The 25,033-nt window shown below is 52.3% G+C and overlaps 11 protein-coding genes across 11 annotated transcripts; 5 read left to right on the forward strand and 6 right to left on the reverse strand.

Annotated features, from left to right (window-relative positions):
• Positions 1-342: 342 nt before the first annotated feature.
• ACET3X_003833 (uncharacterized protein) lies at positions 343-4,807 on the forward strand (the record flags this gene model as incomplete). The annotated part of the gene is made up of 5 exons (XM_069449971.1): positions 343-2,881; positions 3,486-3,580; positions 3,636-3,866; positions 3,918-4,218; positions 4,275-4,807. 5 exons carry the CDS (start codon positions 343-345, stop codon positions 4,805-4,807), a joined length of 3,699 nt encoding a protein of 1,232 aa, XP_069307811.1.
• A 153-nt stretch (positions 4,808-4,960) lies between these two features.
• ACET3X_003834 (uncharacterized protein) lies at positions 4,961-6,751 on the reverse strand (the record flags this gene model as incomplete). The annotated part of the gene is made up of 6 exons (XM_069449973.1): positions 4,961-5,108; positions 5,160-5,839; positions 5,888-6,221; positions 6,283-6,386; positions 6,440-6,658; positions 6,707-6,751. 6 exons carry the CDS (start codon positions 6,749-6,751, stop codon positions 4,961-4,963), a joined length of 1,530 nt encoding a protein of 509 aa, XP_069307812.1.
• Positions 6,752-7,642: 891 nt separating this feature from the next.
• Positions 7,643-10,697, reverse strand: ACET3X_003835 (uncharacterized protein; the record flags this gene model as incomplete). Its single annotated transcript, XM_069449974.1, has 2 exons — positions 7,643-10,359; positions 10,412-10,697. 2 exons carry the CDS (start codon positions 10,695-10,697, stop codon positions 7,643-7,645), a joined length of 3,003 nt encoding a protein of 1,000 aa, XP_069307813.1.
• Positions 10,698-11,248: 551 nt separating this feature from the next.
• ACET3X_003836 (uncharacterized protein) lies at positions 11,249-12,585 on the forward strand (the record flags this gene model as incomplete). The annotated part of the gene is made up of 2 exons (XM_069449975.1): positions 11,249-11,282; positions 11,420-12,585. 2 exons carry the CDS (start codon positions 11,249-11,251, stop codon positions 12,583-12,585), a joined length of 1,200 nt encoding a protein of 399 aa, XP_069307814.1.
• A 512-nt stretch (positions 12,586-13,097) lies between these two features.
• Positions 13,098-13,803, reverse strand: ACET3X_003837 (uncharacterized protein; the record flags this gene model as incomplete). Its single annotated transcript, XM_069449976.1, has 2 exons — positions 13,098-13,731; positions 13,787-13,803. The coding sequence occupies 2 exons, from the start codon at positions 13,801-13,803 to the stop codon at positions 13,098-13,100; spliced, it is 651 nt and encodes a 216-aa protein (XP_069307815.1).
• A 2,118-nt stretch (positions 13,804-15,921) lies between these two features.
• Positions 15,922-16,767, reverse strand: ACET3X_003838 (uncharacterized protein). The gene is made up of 3 exons (XM_069449977.1): positions 16,677-16,767; positions 16,329-16,615; positions 15,922-16,241 (listed from the first exon to the last, which is right to left on the reverse strand). Exons 2-3 carry the CDS (start codon positions 16,555-16,557, stop codon positions 16,042-16,044), a joined length of 429 nt encoding a protein of 142 aa, XP_069307816.1. The 5' UTR covers positions 16,558-16,615; positions 16,677-16,767; the 3' UTR covers positions 15,922-16,041.
• Positions 16,768-16,884: 117 nt separating this feature from the next.
• Positions 16,885-20,075, reverse strand: ACET3X_003839 (uncharacterized protein). The gene is made up of 3 exons (XM_069449978.1): positions 19,942-20,075; positions 19,727-19,884; positions 16,885-19,675 (listed from the first exon to the last, which is right to left on the reverse strand). The coding sequence occupies exons 1-3, from the start codon at positions 19,958-19,960 to the stop codon at positions 17,123-17,125; spliced, it is 2,730 nt and encodes a 909-aa protein (XP_069307817.1). The 5' UTR covers positions 19,961-20,075; the 3' UTR covers positions 16,885-17,122.
• Positions 20,076-20,214: 139 nt separating this feature from the next.
• Positions 20,215-21,175, forward strand: ACET3X_003840 (mitochondrial 54S ribosomal protein bL17m). Its single transcript, XM_069449979.1, has 2 exons — positions 20,215-20,516; positions 20,568-21,175. Exons 1-2 carry the CDS (start codon positions 20,301-20,303, stop codon positions 21,114-21,116), a joined length of 765 nt encoding a protein of 254 aa, XP_069307818.1. The 5' UTR covers positions 20,215-20,300; the 3' UTR covers positions 21,117-21,175.
• A 369-nt stretch (positions 21,176-21,544) lies between these two features.
• ACET3X_003841 (uncharacterized protein) lies at positions 21,545-22,311 on the forward strand (the record flags this gene model as incomplete). Its single annotated transcript, XM_069449980.1, has 2 exons — positions 21,545-21,594; positions 21,642-22,311. 2 exons carry the CDS (start codon positions 21,545-21,547, stop codon positions 22,309-22,311), a joined length of 720 nt encoding a protein of 239 aa, XP_069307819.1.
• A 249-nt stretch (positions 22,312-22,560) lies between these two features.
• ACET3X_003842 (uncharacterized protein) lies at positions 22,561-23,729 on the reverse strand. Its single transcript, XM_069449981.1, has 3 exons — positions 23,114-23,729; positions 22,949-23,059; positions 22,561-22,892 (listed from the first exon to the last, which is right to left on the reverse strand). The coding sequence occupies exons 1-3, from the start codon at positions 23,303-23,305 to the stop codon at positions 22,728-22,730; spliced, it is 468 nt and encodes a 155-aa protein (XP_069307820.1). The 5' UTR covers positions 23,306-23,729; the 3' UTR covers positions 22,561-22,727.
• A 242-nt stretch (positions 23,730-23,971) lies between these two features.
• Positions 23,972-24,601, forward strand: ACET3X_003843 (uncharacterized protein; the record flags this gene model as incomplete). Its single annotated transcript, XM_069449982.1, has 3 exons — positions 23,972-23,987; positions 24,103-24,407; positions 24,467-24,601. 3 exons carry the CDS (start codon positions 23,972-23,974, stop codon positions 24,599-24,601), a joined length of 456 nt encoding a protein of 151 aa, XP_069307821.1.
• Positions 24,602-25,033: the final 432 nt, after the last annotated feature.

Here is a 25,033-nt window from a genome sequence, read left to right on the forward strand (position 1 = left end):
ATTCTGTTGCCAGACGTAAGTTTACTGTTGAGTTTGCTCACGTCATTAGTTTCATGGAGTGAATAGATTGGCATCGAACGAGTTGTGGTGTCTTATATCAAAGCTCAAGAGCTATACGTCTTATGAGTGTATTAGACGTCACATACTCGCCAAGAATTGCTAAGGAGTTAGTGTGGTTGCTTTCACTATACTTTGCGTAATTGCTAGGGCTACTAGGAAAACCCTGATGACGGTTTGCTGCCTGGACATCAAAAGTGCTGTAGAAATTCCGACGGCGCGCTCTGGATCGTATCACCAAAGCGCTTCTCGCTGTCTGGTCTCGATACCCGTCTCTTGGCTAATATGAATAGATACCACAATGACCTCGACGAAGACCCTTTCTCGTCTTCATCGCCTGACTCGAATCCCGAAGAACCCGACACTCCTACTCGACCCCGCAGGGTGCCTTTCAATTCTAACTATTCGCTATCTGTACCACTACCGATGATCCATGAGAGCCCAGAAAACTCGACTGCTGCTTTGGAAAACAGTTCTCCCTCTAGGATGGCGCCGTTACCGACATCTGGTATAAACGAGTGGAAAGCTCAGATGAGAGATCTACCCTCTGTCCCGATGTTACCGTTTGCGACTCTCGGTTTCCGCAACCCCTACGCGGTCCCTGCTTTCCATCGCTTCGAGCTCACCACATCCGCAAGTCTGTCCTTCGATGCTCGGGTTCCGTGTCGCAACAATGGCCTTCCAATGGTAAATTTTGGTTTGGCTGCGCTCCAGATCTTACTTTCACAGCTTACTGGTACCGACGACTTCGTGATCGGTCTTGGACGCGCCTTGAAGGGCAAGGGTGATGTCATGCCGGTGCGTTTCCGGGGCGACTTGAGGCACAACTCCAGCCAACTCCTAGAGCAGACGAAGGCGACTATGAACGTGTCTAGAAGCTATATGCATGAGTCGGTCAAGACTTTACTGTCCGAGTTGGATATCTCCCATCAAACACTGCTTCACCAGGTCACCTTCGCTTGGATCGCCAATGCGAATGCAACTACCCAGTCCACCAACATGTACTTTGAGCGTGCGCAAGACCTTGTACTCGTCGTTCGCGAAGACCACAAACGCAATCTAGTCGTGTTCGTTGGCCTGAACGACAAAACCTATGACAAAGAGCATTGTAAAGTGGTGGCAGACATGTACGTTCGAGCGATGAAGCAACTAGTCGCTGGAGAGACTATTAGTATCGCCGATATGGACCTTATCGATCCAGCAGAACGAAAGCTGAGTATGGAGCGTGGTACCGGAGTTGTACTCGAAGCCCCCTTTACTAGCATCCTCCAAAGGCTCCAGGAGGTCGTTACAGCAACGCCAAACGAGGTCGCCGTGAGAGACGAGCAAGGCGGTGCAACGACCTATATCGAACTTTTACGCCGAGCGATCGCCATGTCGTCAGACTTGAAGTGCCATGGAGTCGGTCGTGGCACTCCTGTATGCGTGATCGGTCCACCGACCATCGATCTGCTCAGCAGTGTTATTGCAATATGGTGCGCTGGCGGTATTTATATTCCTATTGACCATCATCTCTCAGTTGATGACAATCTTCCTATCACCAAAAACGACGCCATTGAGTTCTGTGTGGTCAGCTCACCACACCTGGTGGACTATGCACTAGATCTCCAGCTTGGCACAGTGTTTTATTGTGGTGACATGGTCCACACCGAAGATTTCGATCAAGTTGAAGAGCCGCTGTCAGACGATATTGCTGTGGGGCTGCATGTGCCGTCGCCAGATGGCATGTCAAAGGTTGTTATGTTAACACATGAGAATCTACAGACCCTGGTAACTTCCACTGCGTACTACTTTGACGACAAGCCAGTAGTACTACAGCATAGCAACTGGTCGTCAGACCTCGCACTCTTCCAGATCTTATTCGCCTTGGCATCCGGAGGTACACTCATCCTGACGGTAGACTCAGATCCAGCCGACGTGCCGAAGATCATGGTACGACAGAAGATCACTATCACCATCGCGACACCATCTGAGTACTCTTCTTGGTTCCAACAGCCTCTCGGTATGCTTGAGCATTGCAAATCCTGGAAATTTGCGCTCAGCACTGGAGAGAACATGTCGTCGTATGTTGTTCGAAACTTTGCTCGACTTCAAAATGACAATCTGGAGCTTGCGAACTTATATGGCTCGATCGAGACTACGATAGCTTGCTGCATGGGCTTCGTCGAGTACAAGGAGTATTCAGCCGACAAGCAAGGAAAGTTGATTCCGGTAGGGAGAGCCTTGCCGAACTACCAGATCTGGGTAGGCGACCATCTGGGTAGAGCACTCCCTCCAGCTTGGACTGGCGATATCTGGGTTGATGGCCCGGGTGTTGGGTTTGGCTACTCCGGTTCTGAAGACGATGAAGATCGCTTCCAGGTGCATCCAGAAACCCAGTTGAGATGCTTCTGGACTGGTGACTGGGGATTTATCAACGATACTGGAGAGCTTTTTGTGGTCTCTCGATGTTTGGACCAGTCGATCGCGCAAATCCACGGGTTCCATATTGAGCTGGGAGATGTCTCACGAACTATCGTCGACCAGGCAAATGGTAGAGTAGCGGAGGCTGTCGTGGTCGTGAAGAGTAATAATGAGCAGGACGAGCCACAGATCCAGGCTTTTGTTGTCATGAGTGAGGCACCCAACCTGGAATCGCGCCCATATCTTCAAGAGTTACTGCTCGGCCTCAACCTCCCAGCATACATGCGCCCAACACGCGCCGTTATCTGGAAGAAGCTACCGCGCACGTCTGGAGGCAGGGTTGACCGTCGCGCGTTGATGACAGTTTCCATACCAGACGCCGAGATTATTCAGGTCATGCGGCCGGCGGGCCCGTCGATAAGTGAGTCATGAGGAAGGTCGAGTTTCTGTACAGACGTCTGGGGAGTGTCGAAGACGGCTGCAATCCCGTAGATAGGCAACAAAATGGTCTCTACGATAGGCAGCAACACGTTGGCATGATTAGACAAAGAAATGATGCGACGTGTGTTTCGAACGACGAGGGGCTAGCAAGGCGAAGAAGATGCCCCTCGCACCCCCTCACATCCCCTCCAGAGCCCACATCTCCCCTCCATCTCCGCCTCTCACACGACCCATTGCGGCTCGCGCCGCATAATGCATGCCGCATTGGTTGCATCCGTGACGTGAACACAGCCCGCCAGCTCACGACCTTCTCTTTGATTCCGGTGTCTTCCAACCCCAAGGCAGCGTATCAGCCCAACTCTCTCCACTTACCCGGCCAATCAGCCCTTGCCATCTTTCGCACCGGCGGCGTCACCGTACTTTTGGGCCATGCACATGCAAAACAGCTAGCTAGCGCTGCGCGGGAGCCCAAAACAACGCGTCTTCTTAAATGTTAGGATCCCCAGATCTTTTTTGTCGCTTGGTAGCTTCGTGCCTTTTGTGACAGTGTGACGTTTGCCGACCTTTGAACATGGCGGAATTAGTTGTTGCGGGCCCGCCTGCCCCACCTCCGATGACGTTTCGCGATCGGTTGACGCAGTTTAGGATCCTTGAGGAGAAGAGATGTGAGCTTATTGAGGTATGCTACTAACGGCGTCCTGGAGATGATGAGGGGGGTTTTGACGATGAAATAGGAACTCCTTGACAAGCTCGAGAAGACAGAAGCACGCCTCGCACAATGTGAACTCGACCTTGGCTCCGAGCAAAACGTCCGACGGACACTGCAAGCGGAAATCGCAGATGTCACGCGGACGATGCAAGGTCAGCTGGCAGAGTCCAAGGCAAAGGAAGAGGCTTTGGTGGCGTCACAGGCCAAACGGCCATTCGTGCTGGTGCTCATAGACGCCGATGCGGAGGGGTTGTTGGTACGCACAACAAAGCCTTGGCCTACCATGTATTCTAACTGATGGTTCTAGTTCCACGACAAATACATAACACGCAAAGCTCAAGGTGGAGAGTCATTAGCAGACGAACTAAACATACGCATCCGGGAATATCTGCGTGAACAGTTCCCGGAAGATGCCGACTCACTGGACATCATTGTGCGCGTGTATGCCAACTTGGAAGGCATGGCCAACTATCTCGTACGGCTTGACAAGGTGCGAAACCTGGGCCAGCTGCGAGCTTTCTCTACTGGCTTCTGTGGAAGGATAACCAGCTTCGACTGGATCGACACCGGAGTAGGCAAGGAAGGCGGAGCGGGACGAAAAGTTCGAGGTATGTATCTGTGGACGCTCAAAGGAAAGAAGCATGAGATGACTAACAAAACACAGAAAATCTGTCATTCTTCGCATCCAACACCCATCTACGACATACAATAGTCGCATGCTCACCCGTCGACTTACCCGCCTCCCTTCTCACAACCATACCCCTCGAGAAGCTAACCCTCATCGAATCCCTGCCACTACCTACATCGCTCACCACGCTGCCTATCAAGACTGCAAAGTTCCACACCCTCTTCCCCCCACCACCGCCCTCCAAAGCCGCGAAACCAAGTAGAGAGCGCGGCCGCAACGACCGGGGACTGAGCGAAACGGATGTGAGGCGAGGTGATAGAGAGATGCGGAGAGGAGACGAAAGAGGCGGAGGTCCACAATTGCAGCTCATGGAACAAGAGCACGAAGGTGGAGGATCCACATGGTTGGTCATACAACCTGAGCGGAGCAAGAGTCAGACAGTGAGCGGCAGAGATCGGGACAGGAGAAGGGCTGGAAGCGAGGACGATACCAGCAGTTTGAGTATCAGTATCGGGCCAGACAATACGGTCAGTGTTGACAGTGGGAGGAGGCGGAGGCTGATTGGATAGTATCGGCTCGCATGTAGAGACTGAAATATCTTTGGGAAGGAAAGCTGTCGCGTCACGCCGTTCGTTGAGTTTGATACCATCGCATAGCATAGCGTAGTGGCATATCGTCATAGTATTCATAGTGCGTCGTCAGAGCGATTGCAACAACAATATCTACAGCGTTTGTCGGAAGCCCTCTTGGCCCTCCAGGATCCTCTCGCCTCGATCCGCCTGGCGATTTGCTCGCGAGTAGACCCAAAAGTTCTTGAGCACGTGAAGTATGCTCAAAACTTGAGTCGCAATCACAACAGCCATAGCAGGTCTGCTTAGGTCAGTTTCGCCTCTTGGCACATCTCTGGTGGGTAAAACTTACGTGTACTTGGGCGCATCTTGTTGTCGAAAGATGTTCGATGCTGCAATGCCTCCACAGGCTCCGCCTCCAATCAACAGCGCACTAGCAACACTTCTCTTCATCTGGCCCACAATGTTGTTATGCATGTAACTCAGCAGGCTAGGCACATTTGCATTCGCTCCACTGACGCCTAGAAAGACGCCGGCATACCGTGCACGAGCATTACTGAGGAATGCCATCATGCATACTCCTAGAACAGCCCATGCACAGTTGAAAATGATGATAGCACCACGCATCCTGTACCGGTCGGCGACCCATGCCGTGGCGAACATCCAAGCCGCGGCAAGCACATATGGCGGGAAAGACATGATCTGGCTCATGGCGACAGAGTAGTTCATATCGTTGCGTAGGATGATGGGCAGGAAATAGCCCCAGCTGTATGCGACGACGTTGTTGAGGAAGTAGAGCCACGCAAACTCCCAGATTTTCCAGTCGCGGAGATGTGTAGAGATGGTGGACCAGGTAAGCTTATCGGCGATGGCATCCCCGCGATCGCGTTGGATGCGGGCAAGGATTATGTTGGCTTCGGTAGGCGTCAAGAAAGGGCGCTTTGTTATTGGGCTGGGCTGGCTGGCTTTATCGGGGAAGTCGACAATTGTTACAAATCCCATGAATCCGAGTAGGATGGTGATGGCGCCCTCCTATAGATGGGTTAGCGCTTGAAGACAAAAGGGAGGAGATTGACTGACTATAGCAAATATCCACTGCCATCCGTTCAGACCTCCAAGGCCTCGCATCTCGCTCAGTCCCCAAGCAAGAATGTTCGAGAAACCACTTGCGAGGAGGGCCAGCAGATAGAATCCGCTGAACCTCTTTTGGACCTCAAACCTCACGTACCAACAGCTCAGCAGGAAGACACAGCCTGGATAGTACCCTGCTTCCAGGACACCAAGGATGATCCTGCAGCCCAGTGCTTGCGTCCAATCGGTCGTAAAACCCATGCCGATTGTTACAGCGCCCCAGCAAACGACAAGAGAGGGTAGCCATACGGCGGGACCGATTTTTCGGATGATAATATTGGCCCTAAAGTGGTTGACAATGTCAGTATTTGTCTCACATGTAGTTTGTAAAACAAATCACTTACGGAAATTGAAAAATGATATAGGGGATGAAGAAGATCATCGTGAGGATCGAATAGCGTGAGCCGATAGAGAGGCCTAGGTCCTCGTCCATGCCTGCTATACGCGCCTGAATCTTAGATCAGTATTCGACCTACAACAGCCACTAGGAGTACGTTGTACATTTGGAAGATTAACGCGGTCGATGAGTGCAAAGGCATAGATGACAGCGAGCGTCGGTAGGAGTCTAAGATCTATCTTTCGAATGATGCGACGAGTTTCCTTGTCATCCTTTTCGAAAGGTGATGATGCTTGTCCTGATGTATCATTTGGTTGATCGACCACATCCTCGATATTGATGCGGCCATCTTTACCGCGATAGCTTTTCTCGTCGAACGAGATCTTTCGTCGTCAGTATTCAGGCTTGATAGATCCCGGGAGAACACTGACATGCTCCTTTCGCTCAGCTTCAAGATCCTTCTCTTTGAACGACATACTGTGGTGTGGTAGGCCGGTTGATACGACTCCCATTAAGCATATTCTAAGCCTTCTTATTGCTGCATCCCGAGATCTGCTCCATATCCCCAAGGAAATATCCCCGCAAAACGTCTCCCGAATCGCGGGGTGTCATGCGCATCTTTACTCCATTCAGCTATGGAGAACCACTCGTTGAGATGAGAGTTCGCTTCGACTTCAGGTCCTGAGACTAGCTTCATGCGCTTATATCCGCAGAATGGATATTCAGCAGCGGAATGGAGGCTTGGCTGTCGAGGCATGCATGGCCGAGAGGGTTGTGCATGACGTATATTGACTCGACTCTAATATGTCAGCGTCGGTAGATTAAACGAGGCTTGGATGATTGACGATATCGTTTGCGTCTTTGCTTAGATATTCTGCACATTGTCTCTTTATAACGCAGCCAGCTATTTGCGCGCACGGCGGGTTCAGGGTTCGCGATCCCGATTGCGTCCGTTCAACAGGTACCTAGTCATAGCTAGAGGGTTTTGCCCAGCACATGTACCGCTTAGTCGCTACGCCGCTATTAGTGAAGTACCAAATGCATCAATATCAAGGGGCAGACATGATGCAGGATGACAACGAACAGTAATGCAATGCTGACGCTCCAAAGCCGTTCCAAGACGACTCGATGGATGACAGAGTGACCATGCCCAATCCAGCCTAGCTCCACGCGAAAGTCTCGCGCTAAGCTCCCCGCCGTGTATGCATCTGCTTCCAAGCAGAACCAAACTGTACGCATTTCTTGACCGAGTGTCTGTCGTAGCACTTCTTCGGATCTGCAGGTATAGCACCACATTGTCTGGATAATATCAAGCTGTGCCACAAGGTTGCCGATTAGACGTCGAAAGGGAGTCTTGACTGTGTCATTCATTTCCTCCACTTCTTCCAAGCCTCTACAAAACCCACATCATCAACACCCTCATCACGCCCACTCAGTCCACCCACCAGTTCACCTCTTCCTCCCAAATCAACAAGCGGTACCATACTAGGCCGTCCATGTGCACACATGAACGGAAACACACAGCCTGCCAGATTCCTCACCAACGCTGCACAATCCTCGACACTAAGCACATCGTTAAACATGATAGCGGAGCGACATGCGCGAGAATTTATGAGATCGACAAGACCTGAGGGACAGGTGGCTAGACGTCTGACCCAATCGGTGGGACTGCTTTGTGATGGCATGAGTGGCGCGGGTAGAGGAGGGAGATGCGGATCTTCTGCGTACTTCCAGACTGTTGAGCGGAGGAAAGAGATAAGGACCTTGGGATCGGCTTTGCATCGTTCCGATATACCCGTTGGAAGACCAGTTACGGATAGAACGTGCTTCTCCTTATCGGCAGTGTCAGGAACTGCCGAAGATGTCGTTCCAAGGATGTCGTAGAGGATACCCCAAGCTGCGAATCTTGCGGCATGCGTTGTGAAGTGTATTCTTTCCTGGGGTGAGATTGAGAATTGTGTCGGTTTCTCGAGCACGACAGAAGCTACCTGCGCCTTGTGGCCGAGCTTTGTCTGATACCCTGTTTCGTTTTGTAGTGGATTGCAAAGCTGAATCAGGAGTGACTCAACCTGTACGCGTTCGTCTGCCGCGTGCTGGTCGATTAGCACGAGGAGCCCCGGTCGCGCATCTTGCGCTTTTGTCGAATCTTGCATCTTAACAAGGATAAACTTCTTGTCGACCTGCGCGATGACCTCAGCGTTTTGCAGCCCGTCTTTCGACAGTCTCCTAGAAATTCCTGCTGAAGCCTGGTTGAAGGCCTTGTCTATATCAACGCGGGAACAACCATGCCGAGAGTGGCGGTGCCCTCGATCAAGCTCGTCTTCGTGCAATACAACCTGTCGTATACGCTTCTCGCTTGGCTTGAAGATGGGGTTCTCCCACGTGTCCAGCACATTGTCAAGCCAAGGTGTTTTGCCAGGAACAGCAGTCGAGGCTCGTGTTGGTAATCGCACCGATTTATTCATAGATATCTGGGTACGGTGAAATACAGATGGACTAGGGTCGGTAGTGGGTCGCGGCCGCGCATCAGGTACTACACAGCCTGTTCGAGCGTTCAGTATATGTACTTTCTTGGTTGTCGGGTCTGTCCATAGAACAGTATTATCATTCTCTTTATCCTCAGTTCCCAGAAGGTCTGTCGATGTGGAGGCTTCGTCGGGAAGTTGTTGTCCGCTCAAAGCACCTTGTGGTAGCGGCGCTAAATCAAACTTCGCGAACGCTTCAGTGTTCGTGCCATGGGAACTACTCATACTGACGTCCTTTCCGAGATCTAATTGGGTCTTGGATTTCAGCACGGTCGAAACGCTGCTGAAGAACTCCGGCTTTCCACTTTTGATGCGTGACCACTCTGCAAAGGCACCAAGACGTGGCCTTTCACACAACTCGCGCGACGCCGTCTTGTCCAGACGCTTCCTCTTCAGGGACTGTGAGGGAGTAGAGATTTGCTTTGGTGTTGCAGAGCGACTTCCAGCCAATTGCCCTCTCGAGGCCGAGGGCGTAGTCCGGTCCCCCGCATATGACGAGTTGCTTATAGCAAGATCCTCAGCAGCGCTAGAAGCCGTATCGAGCCGTCCACTCTTCTTGCGAGGTTGCCGCGGTCTAAAGTGATGAACTGATAGCCACTGCGATAGCATTGCATCCAAAACCTCCATCACGCTTTGGAGGCTCGCCTCGTCTCCAAGGAACTGATCTTCGGAGACGCTTCTTCTACGGGCGTCCTTGAACGAGATGCGAAGGTAGAACTTGGGATATCTGTCGACGTCTTTGCGTGCTTTGAGCTGTCGATTGGTGTATCCATCATGCTTGAAGCGCTTGTCTGACTGTCGCCGCAGTTTCTCCTGCTCATCGACGTCGGCATCATCCTCGATAGTACCAAAGCTAGATAACGCGAAGAGGCGGTTGACAGCATCGAAGAGTTCGTTGTGGCCGGTGTTCGCACACAGCGGCTGTATGCCGAGCGAGATGAACTGAACATGCTTGCTAGGTGCCGGATCTAATGATATAGCACCTTTGATGGAGATGGCCGATGTGGCAGCTGACGCGGGTACCCACGACGGCCACTCGTCAATGGCGATATAGTTGGCCTGGGTCAGAACATTGAGGAGTGACGAGAGCTGCGCAGAGCGTGGCTTTGACGTCTCCCTCTCTCTGATCCGTGCCGGTGCCTCTGAGCTGGATATGCTGAGGTTGACGACGACCCTGTTCTCGCTGTCGCAAATACGAACGGATACCGGATGCTGCCAACCAAGCAAGAGACTCGTGACGTCCTTCTTCAGCCCCTCCCAGAGTCTGTCCTGCTCCGCTTTTTGGTCCGATACGATCGACCGCTGCTTGACGCGCACAGGCAGATTTCCGAACAGGTTCCGCACGGTGACGCGGGTGCCGTGCCTGCCTGATGTCTCGTGCTGGGCCGACGCCGGCAGCAGCCTCTCCACGACGTTTGATTGGTGAAACGTTATCGCGTTGTACGAGCGATGTTGGTAGTGGTGCGAGGAGATGGTCAGGAGCGACAGCGCAGCGAGTGAGGCGAGGAAGGTGCCGTTGCGGCCAAGAAGAGGTTCACTTGCATGGTACTTGGACGTGCCTGTGCCCGTCAATTGTCCATCTCCAGCGCTCTCGGTGCAGCGTGTACATACAGTAGAGCTTGCCTAAGCCTCCTTGCTCGCGAAACTCGAGGGGCGATATGCCGAGGCCGTCATCTTCGACCGAGCATCCGCCGCGCGCAAAGTCGATCGCAGCGTCTATCTTGGTCGCTTTCGCGTCGAGAGAATTCTTCAGCAGCTCCAGCACGACGCCGCTGAGGGAGACAATTGCCGTCGACGACTTGATCTGGGCGATGACACGCTCCGGCAGGGGCAGTATGCTTCGGCTCGAGGCATTAGGGATAGCATGGTTGGCGCCAATTGTGGTGTCGCGGGTCATGACGTAGTGTTAGGTTTGGTGGGCGCCCCCTCGTTGTTTGATAACCCGCATGCGAGCATGTTTAGGGGGGGGGGCCGCGGTGTGATCAGTAGGGAGAGGCAGGGCGGGTGGTTACATGTCGATCTACAGAACATACGCAATCAGTGTGTCGTGAAGGGAAACTCGCAGCTTAGCGCGGCGGGCGGCAGGTGCGCTGGGGAAAAGGGCCAGGGTCCAACCGGAGGCATGAGCGACCAGCGCAACTCCCTCGCCCGGCCCCCCATCGCGTAATCCACACCAGACGCACTGCTTCAGGCGCCGCGTCCGTCTGCTAGATAACTGCGAGACCTCCCCCCGTCTCACCATCGCGACAATCGCGCTCCGACCGTCTGCGCTGGCCCTCCAATACGCGCAAACACACACTAAGTCGCCCGCCAACAGCCGCGCTCCCTCTCCCTCCAGTAGTTTCGACGTGGAGACTTCCGAGACCAAACGTGGCATCCCGCGCCTAAGTGCTAGCTCGACAACCTCCTTCACTCACCACCGGCACTCTATATTTGGCAGCCGGCATTATGGCCACGGCCGAAGCTGCGTCGAGACCCCATGGTACGCTGAACTAGCCCGGCACAGCCATTGCCTCAGGCAACTGCCCAAATTGTTATATCCTCCTTCTGCACCACCTCCACCACCACCTGCACGCTCGCGTCACCAAATTATGCTCAGCATGCTAACGCGATACAAAGACCGACACCCGCGCAAGCGACCCTTTGCGGGCTGGATGAAGCGTCTCGCCAATCTCAAGCCCTCATCGTCCGACGCTCCAGGCAAGAAGGGCAACACCGTCAAGAAGAGCGCCGCGAAGAACAACCCCTATCCCGAGTCTGGCTTCGTCAACACCAACGTAGCGCCAGCCGACGACTCCTCTGTATCGACTCCCGCCACACTGCGATCGCATGACAGCTACGCGTCGATAGACGAGCCCGCAGCTGGACAACGGCAGGCTGTAGAGCAGAGCAACAAGTCCACGGCACCGACAGTGGCCACCGTCCCCGAGACAGTGCATTCGTCAAGATCAAAGGCGGAGACAGGCGGCAGCAACTTTGTCAACGGCGGCAGCACTTTCTCGTCGCCGAATGGCTCAGAGCACTCCCTCACCACGACCCTGACGACCATACAGTCAACTGCGCCCTCAAACATCCTCAACCTCGGCCAGACGCAGAACCAGACCAATGCGACAAGCTCAGGCGCCACGCCCGTCCACTTCTCGCATCAGTTCCCCGCCTCCCCGCCGCCCTCAGCCATACCGCCGCATCTGGCGCCCCAGCAGCAGCCCAACTCATATCAAGGCGCTACCGCGAACAACATCCTAACCGACAACGCGTCTATCCTCACCCTCGCTTCATCCTCGAAGCGTCGCCGTCGCAACTCTGTAGATACCAATGCCTCAATGCGAGCACTAGCCCCCTCGTCGCATTACGGAGGCAGTCGCGAGTCGCTGCCGCTCAGCGTCCTCTCAGCCAACCCAGACACCATATACTCGCCCTCAAACAGGCCAAGCAACGTCGGTGCCTTTGTGAATGCCGAGCGCGCGAGCGTCTACTCTGCGTCTGGTGTCACTGCGCCAGTACTACCCAGCGAGCGCAACAGCTACTATGCGACCAAACAAGCCGACGGGCTCAGCGTGCGCAGCGGGCTGCTTGGCCACGGCCGCACTGATAGTATCAGCAGCATGCGCGCCACGCCCACTAGCCCACTCGCCAGCCCACGCGACCCCATGGGCTCCGCCAGAATCAGCCGAAAGAGCTCAGAGTGGAAAGACGCGAGGGAAGCCAGTGACGAGGATGAGGCGCCTGCGAGCCCCATTGTGGAAGAGCACGAGGATAAGCCGACGCCGAATGCGCAGACTTGAGACCCAACGGAAGAAGGCGCACCAGTGCTGAATTGTTACGATACGAAACCGGGATACCAACGTAGGCGTTGTGAGGGTTGGGCTTTGTTACGATACCCGGAGTAATAGCATGGAAGGGAGGGGGTTACACTGGTGACTTTGGATGGGAGGCGTTAGTATGGGTTGGGGTACACGTGAGAATGCGCGGGCATACGGTATTTTGCTTCTTCATCTTATACCCTAGTATCGAATGGAGCTTTTTTTTTTCTTGTGATAGTGAGTGTCAATGTCTTCTACATGTGGTGTTCATTTTCTTATTTTTGAAGTCTAGTCTATACATGAGCCATTTCTGTCAGAGGTATGGAAGTGGTATTCAAACTGCATGCTGACTCCTCATCGTCTCCAAGTCCTCCATGAGCCCTTGTTAGGGTCAACGTGCAAGAGAAGTAGCTCGCAGCTTTAACTAGCTTCTGTTGATCTCGAACGTCTTACGAGCGCAATAGGAAGAAGCATCATTCGCCGGCCTCCTCCGCCTATTCTTTCATGTAGAAATCCTCCGCTCTTAACTCTTCAGGATTCTTAATGTTATCGCGTCGCTCAGCAAACCTGACCATCACCTGGATGAGAAACTCTTTCGGAAGATCATGGCGTCTCTCTTCTTCCTTGTTTCTCTTGTTGTCGAAGTCTGATGACCAGTTTATGCATTGCTTCTCAACCATTAGCTTCAGGAGCAGGCTCTGTGCTGGCAGGTTGTTGTAGGCGTAGATGACATGTGTATACCATGTGCAGTGCATGAAATATTTGACGTAACGGTTGTGAGTGATGCGTTCAAAGTCTTTGATGAGGAATCGATGTCCAAACGCGCACGCCTTGAGCAGCATACCGCCAAGACCTTGCAAGCTATCGTCTTCACCGTTCTCGCTTTCGTCGTCTTCATCGTCTTCATCGTAGTCTGGAAGTTGCTGCGTGTACAGCCAGTGCACAAAGAACTTGAATACACCGACTTCGACATCCTCCAGAGTTACGCCCTCTTCTGCCTCTTTCCAGCGTCCGTTGTAGGCGGTGCGGAAGTACTCTGACTTCTTGCATAGGATTTCTTTGTGGACCTGGAAGACTTGTTTTTGTGGCCCGATCGCAATGGCGACGACATCTCCAACGGTAGCTTCACTATCAATCATTAGTAGGTGGACTTTGAATCGTCTTTTTGCTCGTCTGTACTTACGAAACTTCAGATATCATCTTTGGGGGTTATTAGAGTCGTTGAAAATATTAGATTTCAGGGGTGGAGTGTAAGAGTAGTTGGGGGTTTGAGAGCAGTAAGGGGGTGTAAGTTAAAAGGCAGTTTTATATATGCGTGCGAAGGTCGTTATCGCGGCGAAGGTGAAAGACGAAGGCAGACACAGAAGGCACCTCGCTCGTGGGAATGAAGCAGCATCGCTTAGCTGCGCCTTCACTGTTAGAAGTGAGCACTCGTGCTAGATCATGATTCACTAGTGTTTCTTCAACACGCGACCTCGCTTGGTTGATGCGAACCCTCCCAAGGTCTGGGAAGCAAAGTAAAAGTGAATCGTTTACAGGTTGCAATGGGTATGACAACAAGCCCTACAAGTTTTTGCCGTCCAGCGACGTGATTGTATCTGCTGGAGGTTTTCGCCTTTTAAGCTTGCATCACCAAACTCATAACAAAGACATGAAACAAATGACCTACTCCTGTTGGCTCATTCTTTACACAAACCAGCTTATTGCAATAGACATGGTGGACAATGCACGTAGAAGTGTAATAAGTGCATTGTTGATATTCTTAGTCTACCAATAAGTACTCCGCGTGTACACCTTTACCGCGATTTATTACAGTGAAATTCAACAGTGTTGTGCTTGCGTCTTTTTCCAGCACGTTTATCATTTGAAAGTAACTCCGCATGTGTCTTCAAGGCAAACCTTCTACACGTAATAATGACAAGCTCTCAACTGGTCGTCCGTCATCTTCTGCATCTTCAACGCACTCTGTCTCAACATGCAAGCGAGAAGAAACTCATGTGGTAGTTGTGGCAGCAACTCCTTCTCTTCTTCGTTATCATCTCCCACATTCCATGCAAGACACTGCAAGTCCACCATCATAGCAAGGATCAGATTATCTGCCGAGAAGTTTCGAAAACTCCAGATGATAATTCTGTATGCAACGCTATAAGCAGGTTCTCCTTTTCCTGGCAAGTGTCTGTCAACAAACATGTTGTGTGATAGACGGTAGAAGGCAGGCGCCAGAAACCGGTCGCCAAAAATGGCACATTTCAGATAGAGCATGTCACATTGAGCATTCTTAGACTCTTCGCTTTCTAGCTTGCCATATGTCTCGGCGATCCTTAGCACAGAGTCCAGGTCCTTTGGTAGCTGCTGAGTGTACAACCAGTACACAAAAATGTTGAATACTTTGATTTCGACATCGTCTAGCGTCACGCCCTTGTCTGATTCTTGCCAGCGTCCGTTGTATGCGGCTCGGAAGTATTCTGAGTGGTGACAGATGAGATCTTTATGGATGCTGTACCGTCTTTTCGTGGCACCGACGAATACCGTGACGATCTCGCCATTCGCAGCAGCGCTGTTTGTCTTGTCAGTCCAGGTCCGCACTACTGACCACTCGTGCAGGAACATGCCTGCAATAAAAGCGCGCTTGAAAGGAATATGAGAATGTTGCAGGTACTTACCCGAGTACAGGTGTGCGCTGACGAATTGTGGGCTTATCAGCCATTGTCTGGTCGATTTTGGGTGCTTGCGGCCGTTGAAAAGTGAAGGGGAGATTGATTTCGAGTAAGAACATATGAGTACCTATGAATAGGCAGGGGCAGTCTTTACGTGGAAGGAGAACAGGATTGCGATGGAAAACTTTTTGGATTTGCGGAAGTCGCAGTCGTCCCCAGATATATTTTACAAGTAGCGAGAACCCGTACCATGGAATGAAAGTGTATTGCAACCACAGTATGTCATCTCAACACGTCAGCCAGCTAGTTGCATGAGCCAAGCGAGAAAGAGAAGCTTCTCTTCAAAGACTCCCTCTTTAAAATAGTGGTCGTCGAATCCAACAGCCTCAGAAACCACGCCTGGGCATCATAGCCGTCCTACCACACCACCAAACCCAACCACTCAAACCTGGTCCCTCACCTTCGTCTTACACTTCCACTTCCATATCTCAATCTTGTCTTAGCATTTCGCAGTAACTTTCGCCCTGCATTTAACTCTTATCATGATAGACGTCAATGTAGTGTTAGCATGTCATGCAGATGCCAGCTGTAAGTCAGTGTTGGTCCGTCCGCTATCGGTATACATGTCTGAGGTATGTTGTCTTCTGGCTCCTAGTATCCTCCTTGATATATGTACGACGAGAAAACGGAAGGACATGGAAGTAAGGTTCTCGAACCTAAGGAGGTATCAAGGTGGCGACTTGGGCAACATCTTCTTCTCTACCGCTCCGCAAAACACAGACTACAAAGCCTTCCTAATAGCGCTCTTAAAGGGGATAATCTGCGCCTCATCCAGATTCCACACACCATCCTTGACATATTGATCCTGCTTCAGCCTCTCCACAACCTCCTCCTTTGTCTTCGCCCCAATGAGCATCGCCGAGCCCTTCATCTTAGGGGGGTTTGTGTCGCCTTCTTGGATGGGCTCTTCGAGCATTGCTCCTACGCAAACATTAGTATTAGCTTTGGACAACTATCATATCGGTCGAGACAGGTAATAGGACAAAACGAGATAGAGCAAAAACATACCACCCCACAGCCACATATCCTCCCTATCAGCCTTCAGCCCCTCCAAATGTTTTGGCCGGCTTGCAATACGCTTCTGCAGCGCACCCGCATGATCGGGCACGATGACGAGCCATTCCTGTAGAGGAGTACCGGTTGAGGATGCCATTGTGCGTTGTTGGAGCTTCGATGCGGATCTCAGTGGTGTTGCGAAGGAAGATGTGAGCGGACGGAAGGAGCGGAGGGCGAGCATATATAATGTAGGCAGGAGGAGAGCGTGTGGGGCTACGGTAATTGGAGCTTAGGGACAACTGTGAAGGGATGCTATGTTAGCTTCTTGATTTGAGTATTTATTTGACGAGGTATACGCACAGGAGCTGCACTTAGTTTGTATCAGCAGATTCTCTTGAGACGAGCAGCACAGTATGTACTTCCAAGGGCGCGCGGAAGTTGTAGGGCGCAATGTGGGGAAGATGTAGCTTTCGGTCGGAATTGAGCCGCGGCTTTCGGAACAACTCACGCTGGACTAACAGCGTGGGGAAGTCGCCTGAGACATCACGCATGTATGGAAAGACTCATGTGTACGTACAATCATACATATTTGCTATAAATACTACGGTTCGACGATAGGCGCATCCAAACTCATGAACTCATACCTTCTTAGGTTTATCCAAATGATACCTACCCTTAAAAACCGCCAACGCCTTGTTGCATTCCCAGAGACCCCGTGGCAGAAAAGCACGCTCGGACAAACCATAATTATCTCGTAAGAGCGACGCCTTTAACATCACCCATTGCAGACATGCGCATCGGTGCGCCTAACCACTGCACATGACGCAAGACTCGGGGTTCTCTATCGAGCAAGCAAGGACGGCGTCAGCGTAGATGTCACCATCGCGCGCCTCGCTGTCGTCCTTTGCGTCCTCTTCCTGCGGGTCCTTCTTGGCCACCTCCTCATCTGGCTTGGGAACAGCATCGGCAGCAACCATCTTTGGGCTCTCGCCCTCCTCCACGTCAGCCTTGAACGGCTTGCTTGCGAGGGCGTTGCGGTCCTCTGAGACCGGCAGCGGGGCAGCAATGGATGTGGGAACACCATTCTCCTCAGTCTCAGTCTTAGTCTCGCCGTTGGTAGGCTTGGTGGCGTACATCGGACGAGGCGCCGATGACGGGGTCTGCGAAGCGGTGACAGGCGAGTGTCGGATAGCCTCAGGCTGGAATCCGGGTTGCTTTCGTACCTTGGGCAAGGCTTTGGCAACGTTTGTGTCTGCAACCTTGAGGGCCTCTTGGTCGACAGTGAATTGAATAGGAGCCGAGGCGGCCATGGTACGGAGATAGTACATGCCAGTCTTGAGACCAGCCTTCCAGCCAGCAAAGTGCATAGAAGTAATCTTGCCCATAGTCGGCTCCTTCATGTGGATGTTTAGCGACTGAGACTGGTCGATGAAAGCACCACGGTCAGCAGCCATCTCGATGATCCTTCGCTGCGAGATCTCCCAGACGGTCTTGTAAAGTTTCTTTGTCTCATCGGGGATGTTGGGAATTCTGGCAATCGAACCTCCTTCGGCGATGATGCGGTTCTTCATGTTCTCAGACCACAGACCCATGTCAACCAGGTCCTTCAGCAACCATGGGTTGACGACCTGGAACTCACCAGCGAGGACACGGCGGGAATAGATGTTGGAGGTGTATGGCTCGAAGCACTCGTTGTTGCCCAGAATCTGCGAAGTGGAGGCAGTTGGCATGGGTGCAATGAGCAGCGAGTTGCGCACACCGTGCTCAGCAATCTTCTCCTTCAGAGACGTCCAGTCCCAGAGGTCAGTAGGTGTAACATTCCACATATCGTACTGGAGGATACCCTGGGATACGGGAGATCCTTCATAGGTCTTGTAAGGACCAAGCTCCTTTGCAATGTCGCATGAGGAAGTGAGAGCAGCATGGTAGATGGTCTCGAAGATTTGGATGTTGAGCTTCTTGGCTTCGTCTGACTCAAAAGGAAGGCGGAGTGCAAGGAAGGCATCAGCAAGACCTTGAACACCCATACCGATGGGTCGGTGACGGAAGTTGCTGCGGCGTGCCTCTTCGACGGGGTAGTGGTTGACATCGATGATCTTGTTCAGGTTGCGGGTGACGACCTGGGTGACTTCGTGGAGCTTCTTGAAGTCAAACACGCCGGCCTTGTAGTCGACAAAAGAAGGCAGAGCAAGAGAAGCCAAGTTGCAAACGGCGACCTCATCAGGAGCGGTGTACTCGACAATCTCAGTGCACAGGTTGGAGCTGCGAATGGTACCGAGGTTCTTCTGGTTGCTCTTGCGGTTGCAAGCGTCCTTGTAGAGCATAAAGGGGTTACCAGTCTCGGTCTGTGCCTCAAGGATGGCATACCAAAGCTTCTGTGCGCGAACAGTCTCGCGGCCCTTGTTCTGCTTCTCGTAGCTCTCGTATAGAGCTTCGAATTCGTCACCGTAGACATCGGCGAGACCGGGGCACTCGTTCGGGCACATGAGTGTCCAGTTGCTGTTGTCTTGGACACGCTTCATGAAGAGGTCAGGAATCCACAGGGCGTAGAAGAGATCGCGAGCGCGGACCTCCTCCTTGCCGTGGTTCTTGCGCAGGTCAAGGAAGCCAAAGACGTCAGCGTGCCATGGCTCGAGGTAGATGGCGAAGGCACCTGGACGCTTGTTGCCACCCTGGTCGACATAGCGAGCAGTGTTGTTGTATACACGGAGCATGGGGATGAGACCGTTGGACGTTCCATTGGTGCCACCAATGTATGATCCGGTAGCACGGATGCGGTGCACGTTAAGACCAATACCGCCAGCAGTCTTGGAGATCAACGCACACGTCTTGAGGGTGTCGTAGATGCCGTCGATGCTGTCCTCCTTCATGTCGATGAGGAAGCATGACGACATTTGTGGTGACGGTGTGCCCGCATTGAACAAGGTCGGCGAGGCGTGTGTGAAATACTTTTGAGACATGTAGTCGTACGTCTCGATGGCCTTCTCAATGTCCTCACCGTGAATGCCAACAGCGACACGCATGAGCATGTGTTGTGGGCGCTCGGCAACCTTGCCGTTTATGCGGAGGAGATATGAGCGCTCGAGTGTCTTGAAACCAAAGAACTGGTAGTTGAAGTCGCGGTCGTAGACGATGGCCGAGTTGAGCTCGTCTTGGTGGTCCATTATGACCTTGTAGATGTGGTCAGAGATCATGGGCTGTCTCTTGCCGTTCTTGGGGTTGACATAGTTGTACAGATCTTCGACAACGAGCGAGAATTGCTTCTTGGTCTGCTTGTGGAGATTTGATACAGCGATACGCGCAGCGAGGATTGCGTAGTCGGGATGTGTGGTGGTCATGTAGGCTGCCGTCTCAGCGGCCTGTCCCTTTGTTAGACGTGTTCATGGTACAAGACGCGTTCAAGAGCGTACCAGGTCGTCTAGCTGGACGGTGTTAACACCCTGGTAGACACCAGAAATGACCTTCATTGTGATGGCGGCGGGATCAACATGGTCTGGGTCGAGGCCGTAACATAGCCTTGACACTCGTGCTGTGATCTTGTCGAACTGCACGCGTTCCTTGCGTCCATCTGAAGTCGACCATTAGCGGTGAAGATTTGCAGCGGTGAGGGACAGGCAGGACATACCACGCTTGAGGACGAACATGTTGAATTAGAAAGGGAGTAGTAGAGGGGTATCTGGCAGTGGGTATCGTGACGGATGGGTGTGTGTGGGAGGAGTGTGCAGGAGGGAGGGGTGGGTGCACTTATAACGCGCTTCTTCTCTTTACGCGTTCTGTCGCGTTGCTTGGGCCACGGACCGGATTGGTGCTAAAGTGGTTGCTGCTTGTGTAAGCCGTGCAGGGATGTGGGGTCGGGGAAACAATGGCCGATGCCCGAACTTTTCGCGGGCCATAGTATCGCGGACCGCACGACGCTGAGGTGCCGCATCGACTCCAGGACGCCCTCCACACCCTTCCCGGCCGATACAGAACCAATTGCCCGTCATGGCAGGCGGTCACATGAAATACCGCCACCTCAGTCGGTCGTCGTCGCATCGCCAGGCGCTCCTGCGCAACCTCGTCACATCGCTCTTCAAGCACGAAAGCATAGCGACCACATGGCACAAGGCCAAGGAAGCCCAGCGGCTGGCCGAGAAGCTGATTACCCTGGGGAAGAAGAACACAGAGGCGACACGGCGGAGAGCAACTCAGATATTCTACGTACGACACGCCCCCAGAGCATATACCACGCGCGCATACTGACAATGTCAGGAACCAAATGAAATGGTACCCAAGCTGTTCGGCCCCATAAGGAAGCGCTACGAAGCCAGGCCCGGCGGCTACACCCGAGTCCTCCGCATTGAGCCCATGAAAGAAGACCAGGCCGAATCCGCCATCCTCGAACTCGTAGACGGACCAAAAGACATGCGCTTCGCCATGACCGCAAAAACACTAGCCAGGAGACCAGCGAGGTTAGGGCTGAGCCCGGGCATCACAATGCATGTCAAAAAGGTCACACAGTTTCGCAAGGATGGTGTGGACGGCTTGCGGAAAATGGTCCAATCACTGCGGAAACTACATGCCAAGGGTGTGGATGACAGGATATTACCCGCGCCTAAGAAGGTATACCCAGAAACCCCGATGAAGAGGGAGATGCACTATCCCGAGGAGGTCGATAATGGCAAGTACCCGAACAGGATTATGCGAGTCGGAAGAACAACCAAAGTAACGTCAAGAGCAACGCCGAGAGTGAAGCCTGTGAAGCCTAGGGCGAAGCCAGCAGAGGAGAACAAGAAAGAAGAATATCTGGTCAAAGAGTAAGACCCAGCCAAGGGATAAGGAAGTGGCTGTCACGAGGCCTCTGTAGTAAATGTGTAAATGTACAACATATCCATATCAAACACTGCATCAATACGGGCTGAGGGTTTGTCTTTTAGCCATATCACGTGCGATTCATTGCGTTTCTCACAAAATCCGAGGGTTGACCGGAAGTCTTCTCAAATGATCACCATGTTTGTCTCACCTGGCCAGGTGTTTGCTCATTTGTGCACTTGACTTGTCGAGGTGACCAATATACCCTAGGTTAGTATGTGGTGATAATTGGTGAAGTACTCTTTTACTTGGTCAAATACCAAAGTGAGCACGACAGCAACTCCAAGTTAAGATACACGAGCAGTTGATATAAGAAAAATCTACGGTTTGTATACCTTCTTCCTACATCCCTCTGGACAATTTACTCGGTAGCCAATATGTCGTCAAACAACCAGCAACAACTTGGACAGAAAACGCCGCGTATATCGTGAGTCGTCATTCACTCCGTTCTCGTACTTCACTAATCTTCTACAGAACCTACAACGCCACTTTCGCCCAGATCATAGTCGGCCCCCACAAGCGGTGCTTCACTGTGCACCTCGACCTACTCGTCTACCACTCGCGCTTCTTCCGTGCCGCTCTTACGGGATCATTCAAAGAAGCTAGCGAGAAGGTCGTTACCTTGCCCCATGCTACCACTGGTATTTTCGAGCTTTTTGTCCACTGGCTCTATTACCAACGACTTCCCATGGAGACAGACTCATCCGAACTATTCGCAAGTTACCGCAAGGCTGATAATCCTTTCGTTGTACAGGAGAGTCTCGTCCTTCTTTACGCCTTCTGTGACCAGTACGCCGTTCCTGGGCTGAAGAGGCTGTGTCTCGATACACTCTTCTACGAGGTCACCGAGGAGCCCTCTCTGCCCCATTTCGATATTGTCCGGACCACGTTCGTCAACTTGGAAACAGAGCAAGATCCATTGTGTCGTTTCTGGGTTGATCATTACTGCTACTGGGGTGGTGAGAACTGCTGGACCGTTGAGAGTATCCAAGACCTACCTTTGACGTTTGTGACAAAAGTTCTGAATCAGTACACTAACCTCTCGCATGGAGGCCGCGATGATTGGTTACCCGAATTGTGCAACTACCATGACCATGCAACAAGCAAGGAGAGAAATGAGTGTGAAGAGAATAGAGAACGCTGAGGAAGAAGAAGACAAGGACGACAGCGATGATGACGAGAGGGACTAGGACATGGAGTCATCTAATGGTTGGCCGGAGTCAAGGAGCTTGCTGAACTCTTGGAGATGATCCTGAAGTGGCATTGGTTTATAGTGTTTGCTTCCGCTTCGGAGACTGGCTTTGGTAACATCGACAACTTTGTGCGGTGGAACAGATTGGTTAGACAGCCTTGGAGGTTGTGGACTTCGACATCTTAACATCAATTTTTATCAAAGATATTTCTTTTTTTACTTTGGTGTCATGCGCTATCGTAACGCACCAGATGATAATAACGTCGGTAGACCTCTCGTCCACGGTACGAGTGCATACGGGATTTGTTGCTGATCGGCCTCTTTCCCGCCGCAGCGAATGAGCAATTCCCGACCTACTATTCACATCATCACACACTCGTAAAAACTCCATTCTGGTAGTCGACCACAATTGCCTTCTCCAGCGCTGCACTTGCCGCCTCCTTGAAAGCCTTGTGGACCGGATCATCATCAACGTAGTAGTCACGATCTTCGATGGAATGAAACTGCAGGACGAAGGCGTGGGTGATGCCGTTCTGGTGGGCAAGGTCAGACTGTTGACGATTCCAACACTTTCATCGGTGCTTAGTACCTGCAGGTTTTCAGTCGAGATATCCCTCCCACCCGAAATCGACACAATGTAAGGCCTCAGCGTAGTTGGATGTATGCATGCTTTCTTGAGTCCGAGGAACTGCGCAACCACCTAAAAAGTGGTCTCAGCGTTGCTTATCAGCGTTAGTGTTTGCGAGCATCGAACCTCTTTGACAGCGAATTTGCTTGTGCCGTCCTTGAACTGGAACAGCACGATATGCGTGGTGTACGGCAGGACCGGCTCATGCGGTCCAAAGAAGTACTCGGCAAGCGAATGTCCAAGTGTGCGCGAAAAAAGGATGAGGCCTGAAGCTAAAAGTAGGCAGAATACGAGCCCAGAAGCTCTCTTTGGTATCATGATGCCGCTAGGGGATGGCTCCGTCGAGCGCGTCGCGTGGGCAGTTGGTTCAAAAGCAAAGAGATGCGCTCACTGTGCTGCAAAACAGCAGCGAAAGCGCATTGGCAGCGGCGCGACAAGGATGGAGGGAACATGATCCCCCTCCCCGACGCAGAGGCAAGGTGTACCTGTCAGGCAGCCGAGGGGGATGCGAGCGCTAAATGCTTGGGAGCCGTAGAGCGAATAGCCTGTAGCCGCAAAATTGCTGGCAGACGGGGTAGTGGGTCCAAGCTCCCTGTCTACTCCACCTCGAAAGCACCCGCGGGTGACGTACCTGGAAGAAATGCATGCGCAGGAAGCACGTCGAAAGGCGGAAAGCCAGTCTTTGGCCGCATTGTGTCCATGCTAAAAGTTGACTATGGCGCACAATCCAGGCCCGCTCCAGGGCAAGTGGGTAAAGTTGCGTCAATTGGGGCGGCTGAAGCCAGGTTCTGGCTCGATTGCCCACGATGGGTGGGGCCTTGGCATCTACGTCATATGAATGTCAGGTGCAGGCCAACGCTGCGGCTACGAGTACAAAAGAGCTCGCATTCCTGGTCTCCTGCAAGCCGTCACCACAAGCAAATTCACTCATCCCATCACCTTACCTTTCCCCATCTCAAAACACATACACACATTACCATCACAATGGCTTCTCTACACTGTAAGTATGCCAATGCCAGTGGACAGGCTGCTGCCCGCACTTGCAGAAGCAATTGTGCAATGTTTGGCAGCAATGGCGTCAAAACAAAAAGAGCCTTGCTAACAATTCACCCCAGACCTTCCTCCCGTCAAGCCCTCTGCCATTGCTCTCGGCACGGCCTTCAACCACGCTGTCTCCCTCGCTGTTCTTGGACCCGTCTTCGGTGACGCATACCGCCGCGCACAGCAGGCCAACTCCAAGGAGGAGTACTTCCACACAAAGGAGGCTGCTACTGCTGCCGCATCATGGGGTAGCTCCATCCTCGGCTCTGGTATCCAGGCCTACGGTGTCGGTGCTCTCATCAACGCTACCGGAACTCTCACCTACAAGGGCGCTGCCTACCTCGGTTCCCTGATCTTCTTCGCTTCCGCCGCTCCCTCAGTACGTCATCCCACATGTCAACCAACCTCTACGAGCATACACTAACATTGGCCCAACAGATCGTCTCCCAGGTCGTCACTGAGAAGCGTCCCCTGGACACCATCGCTGTTGGCGCTGTTGCCCGCGTCCTCGAGACTGTTGGTCTCAGCTTGTTCCTCACTTACTGGGGAACCCGCACCAACCCCTTCGACTAAGCGTCTCGCCCTACAGTGGTAGAGGAGTTTAGGGATTCTCATCTTTGGCGGTTTAGATTGATTGCTTCAGTCAGCGAATGATGCAGATGATATGAGCTAGCAAAAAGCTTAAAAGGGCTTGCTTCCATTACGATGTAATATACCTCAATGAAGGAAATAATTTACGCTACACCTTTTGATGGTTGATTCTGATGTTGTTTTCCATCTTCTGCATTCGTGGTTCCCATATGTTATGCCAAGATGGTCACTCTTACTGTGTAGGAAAAGCTCTTACACAGTGTTGATGACCTTGACTATAAGCCAACAGCATCTAAACTTGAAGCAGTTCTTCGCTGCCCGTGATGGTTTATCATCTTAGGAAATTGAGTTGATCGGTGTACTACACGCTCCTCTTGCAAGTTGTACAATAGTTTTCAACATAATTTCAAAGTT

This window comes from Alternaria dauci, chromosome 3, assembly GCF_042100115.1.
Source record: "Alternaria dauci strain A2016 chromosome 3, whole genome shotgun sequence".
Lineage (NCBI taxonomy): Eukaryota > Fungi > Ascomycota > Dothideomycetes > Pleosporales > Pleosporaceae > Alternaria > Alternaria dauci.

Bases quoted from the DNA above. Each gene is read 5' to 3' on its own strand.
- ACET3X_003838 (XM_069449977.1), bottom strand. From the start codon at position 16,557: ATGCTCGCCCTCCGCTCCTTCCGTCCGCTCACATCTTCCTTCGCAACA. The intron at 16,242-16,328 runs GTATGTTTTTGC...ATGTTTGCGTAG, and splicing joins GGATATGTGGCTGTGGGGTG to GAGCAATGCTCGAAGAGCCC.
- ACET3X_003839 (XM_069449978.1), bottom strand. The intron at 19,676-19,726 runs GTACGCTCTTGA...ACAAAGGGACAG, and splicing joins CCGTCCAGCTAGACGACCTG to GCCGCTGAGACGGCAGCCTA.
- ACET3X_003840 (XM_069449979.1), top strand. From the start codon at position 20,301: ATGGCAGGCGGTCACATGAAATACCGCCACCTCAGTCGGTCGTCGTCG. The intron at 20,517-20,567 runs GTACGACACGCC...TGACAATGTCAG, and splicing joins GAGCAACTCAGATATTCTAC to GAACCAAATGAAATGGTACC.
- ACET3X_003842 (XM_069449981.1), bottom strand. From the start codon at position 23,305: ATGATACCAAAGAGAGCTTCTGGGCTCGTATTCTGCCTACTTTTAGCT. The intron at 23,060-23,113 runs GTTCGATGCTCG...ACCACTTTTTAG, and splicing joins GCAAATTCGCTGTCAAAGAG to GTGGTTGCGCAGTTCCTCGG. The intron at 22,893-22,948 runs GTACTAAGCACC...CTTGCCCACCAG, and splicing joins TCTCGACTGAAAACCTGCAG to AACGGCATCACCCACGCCTT.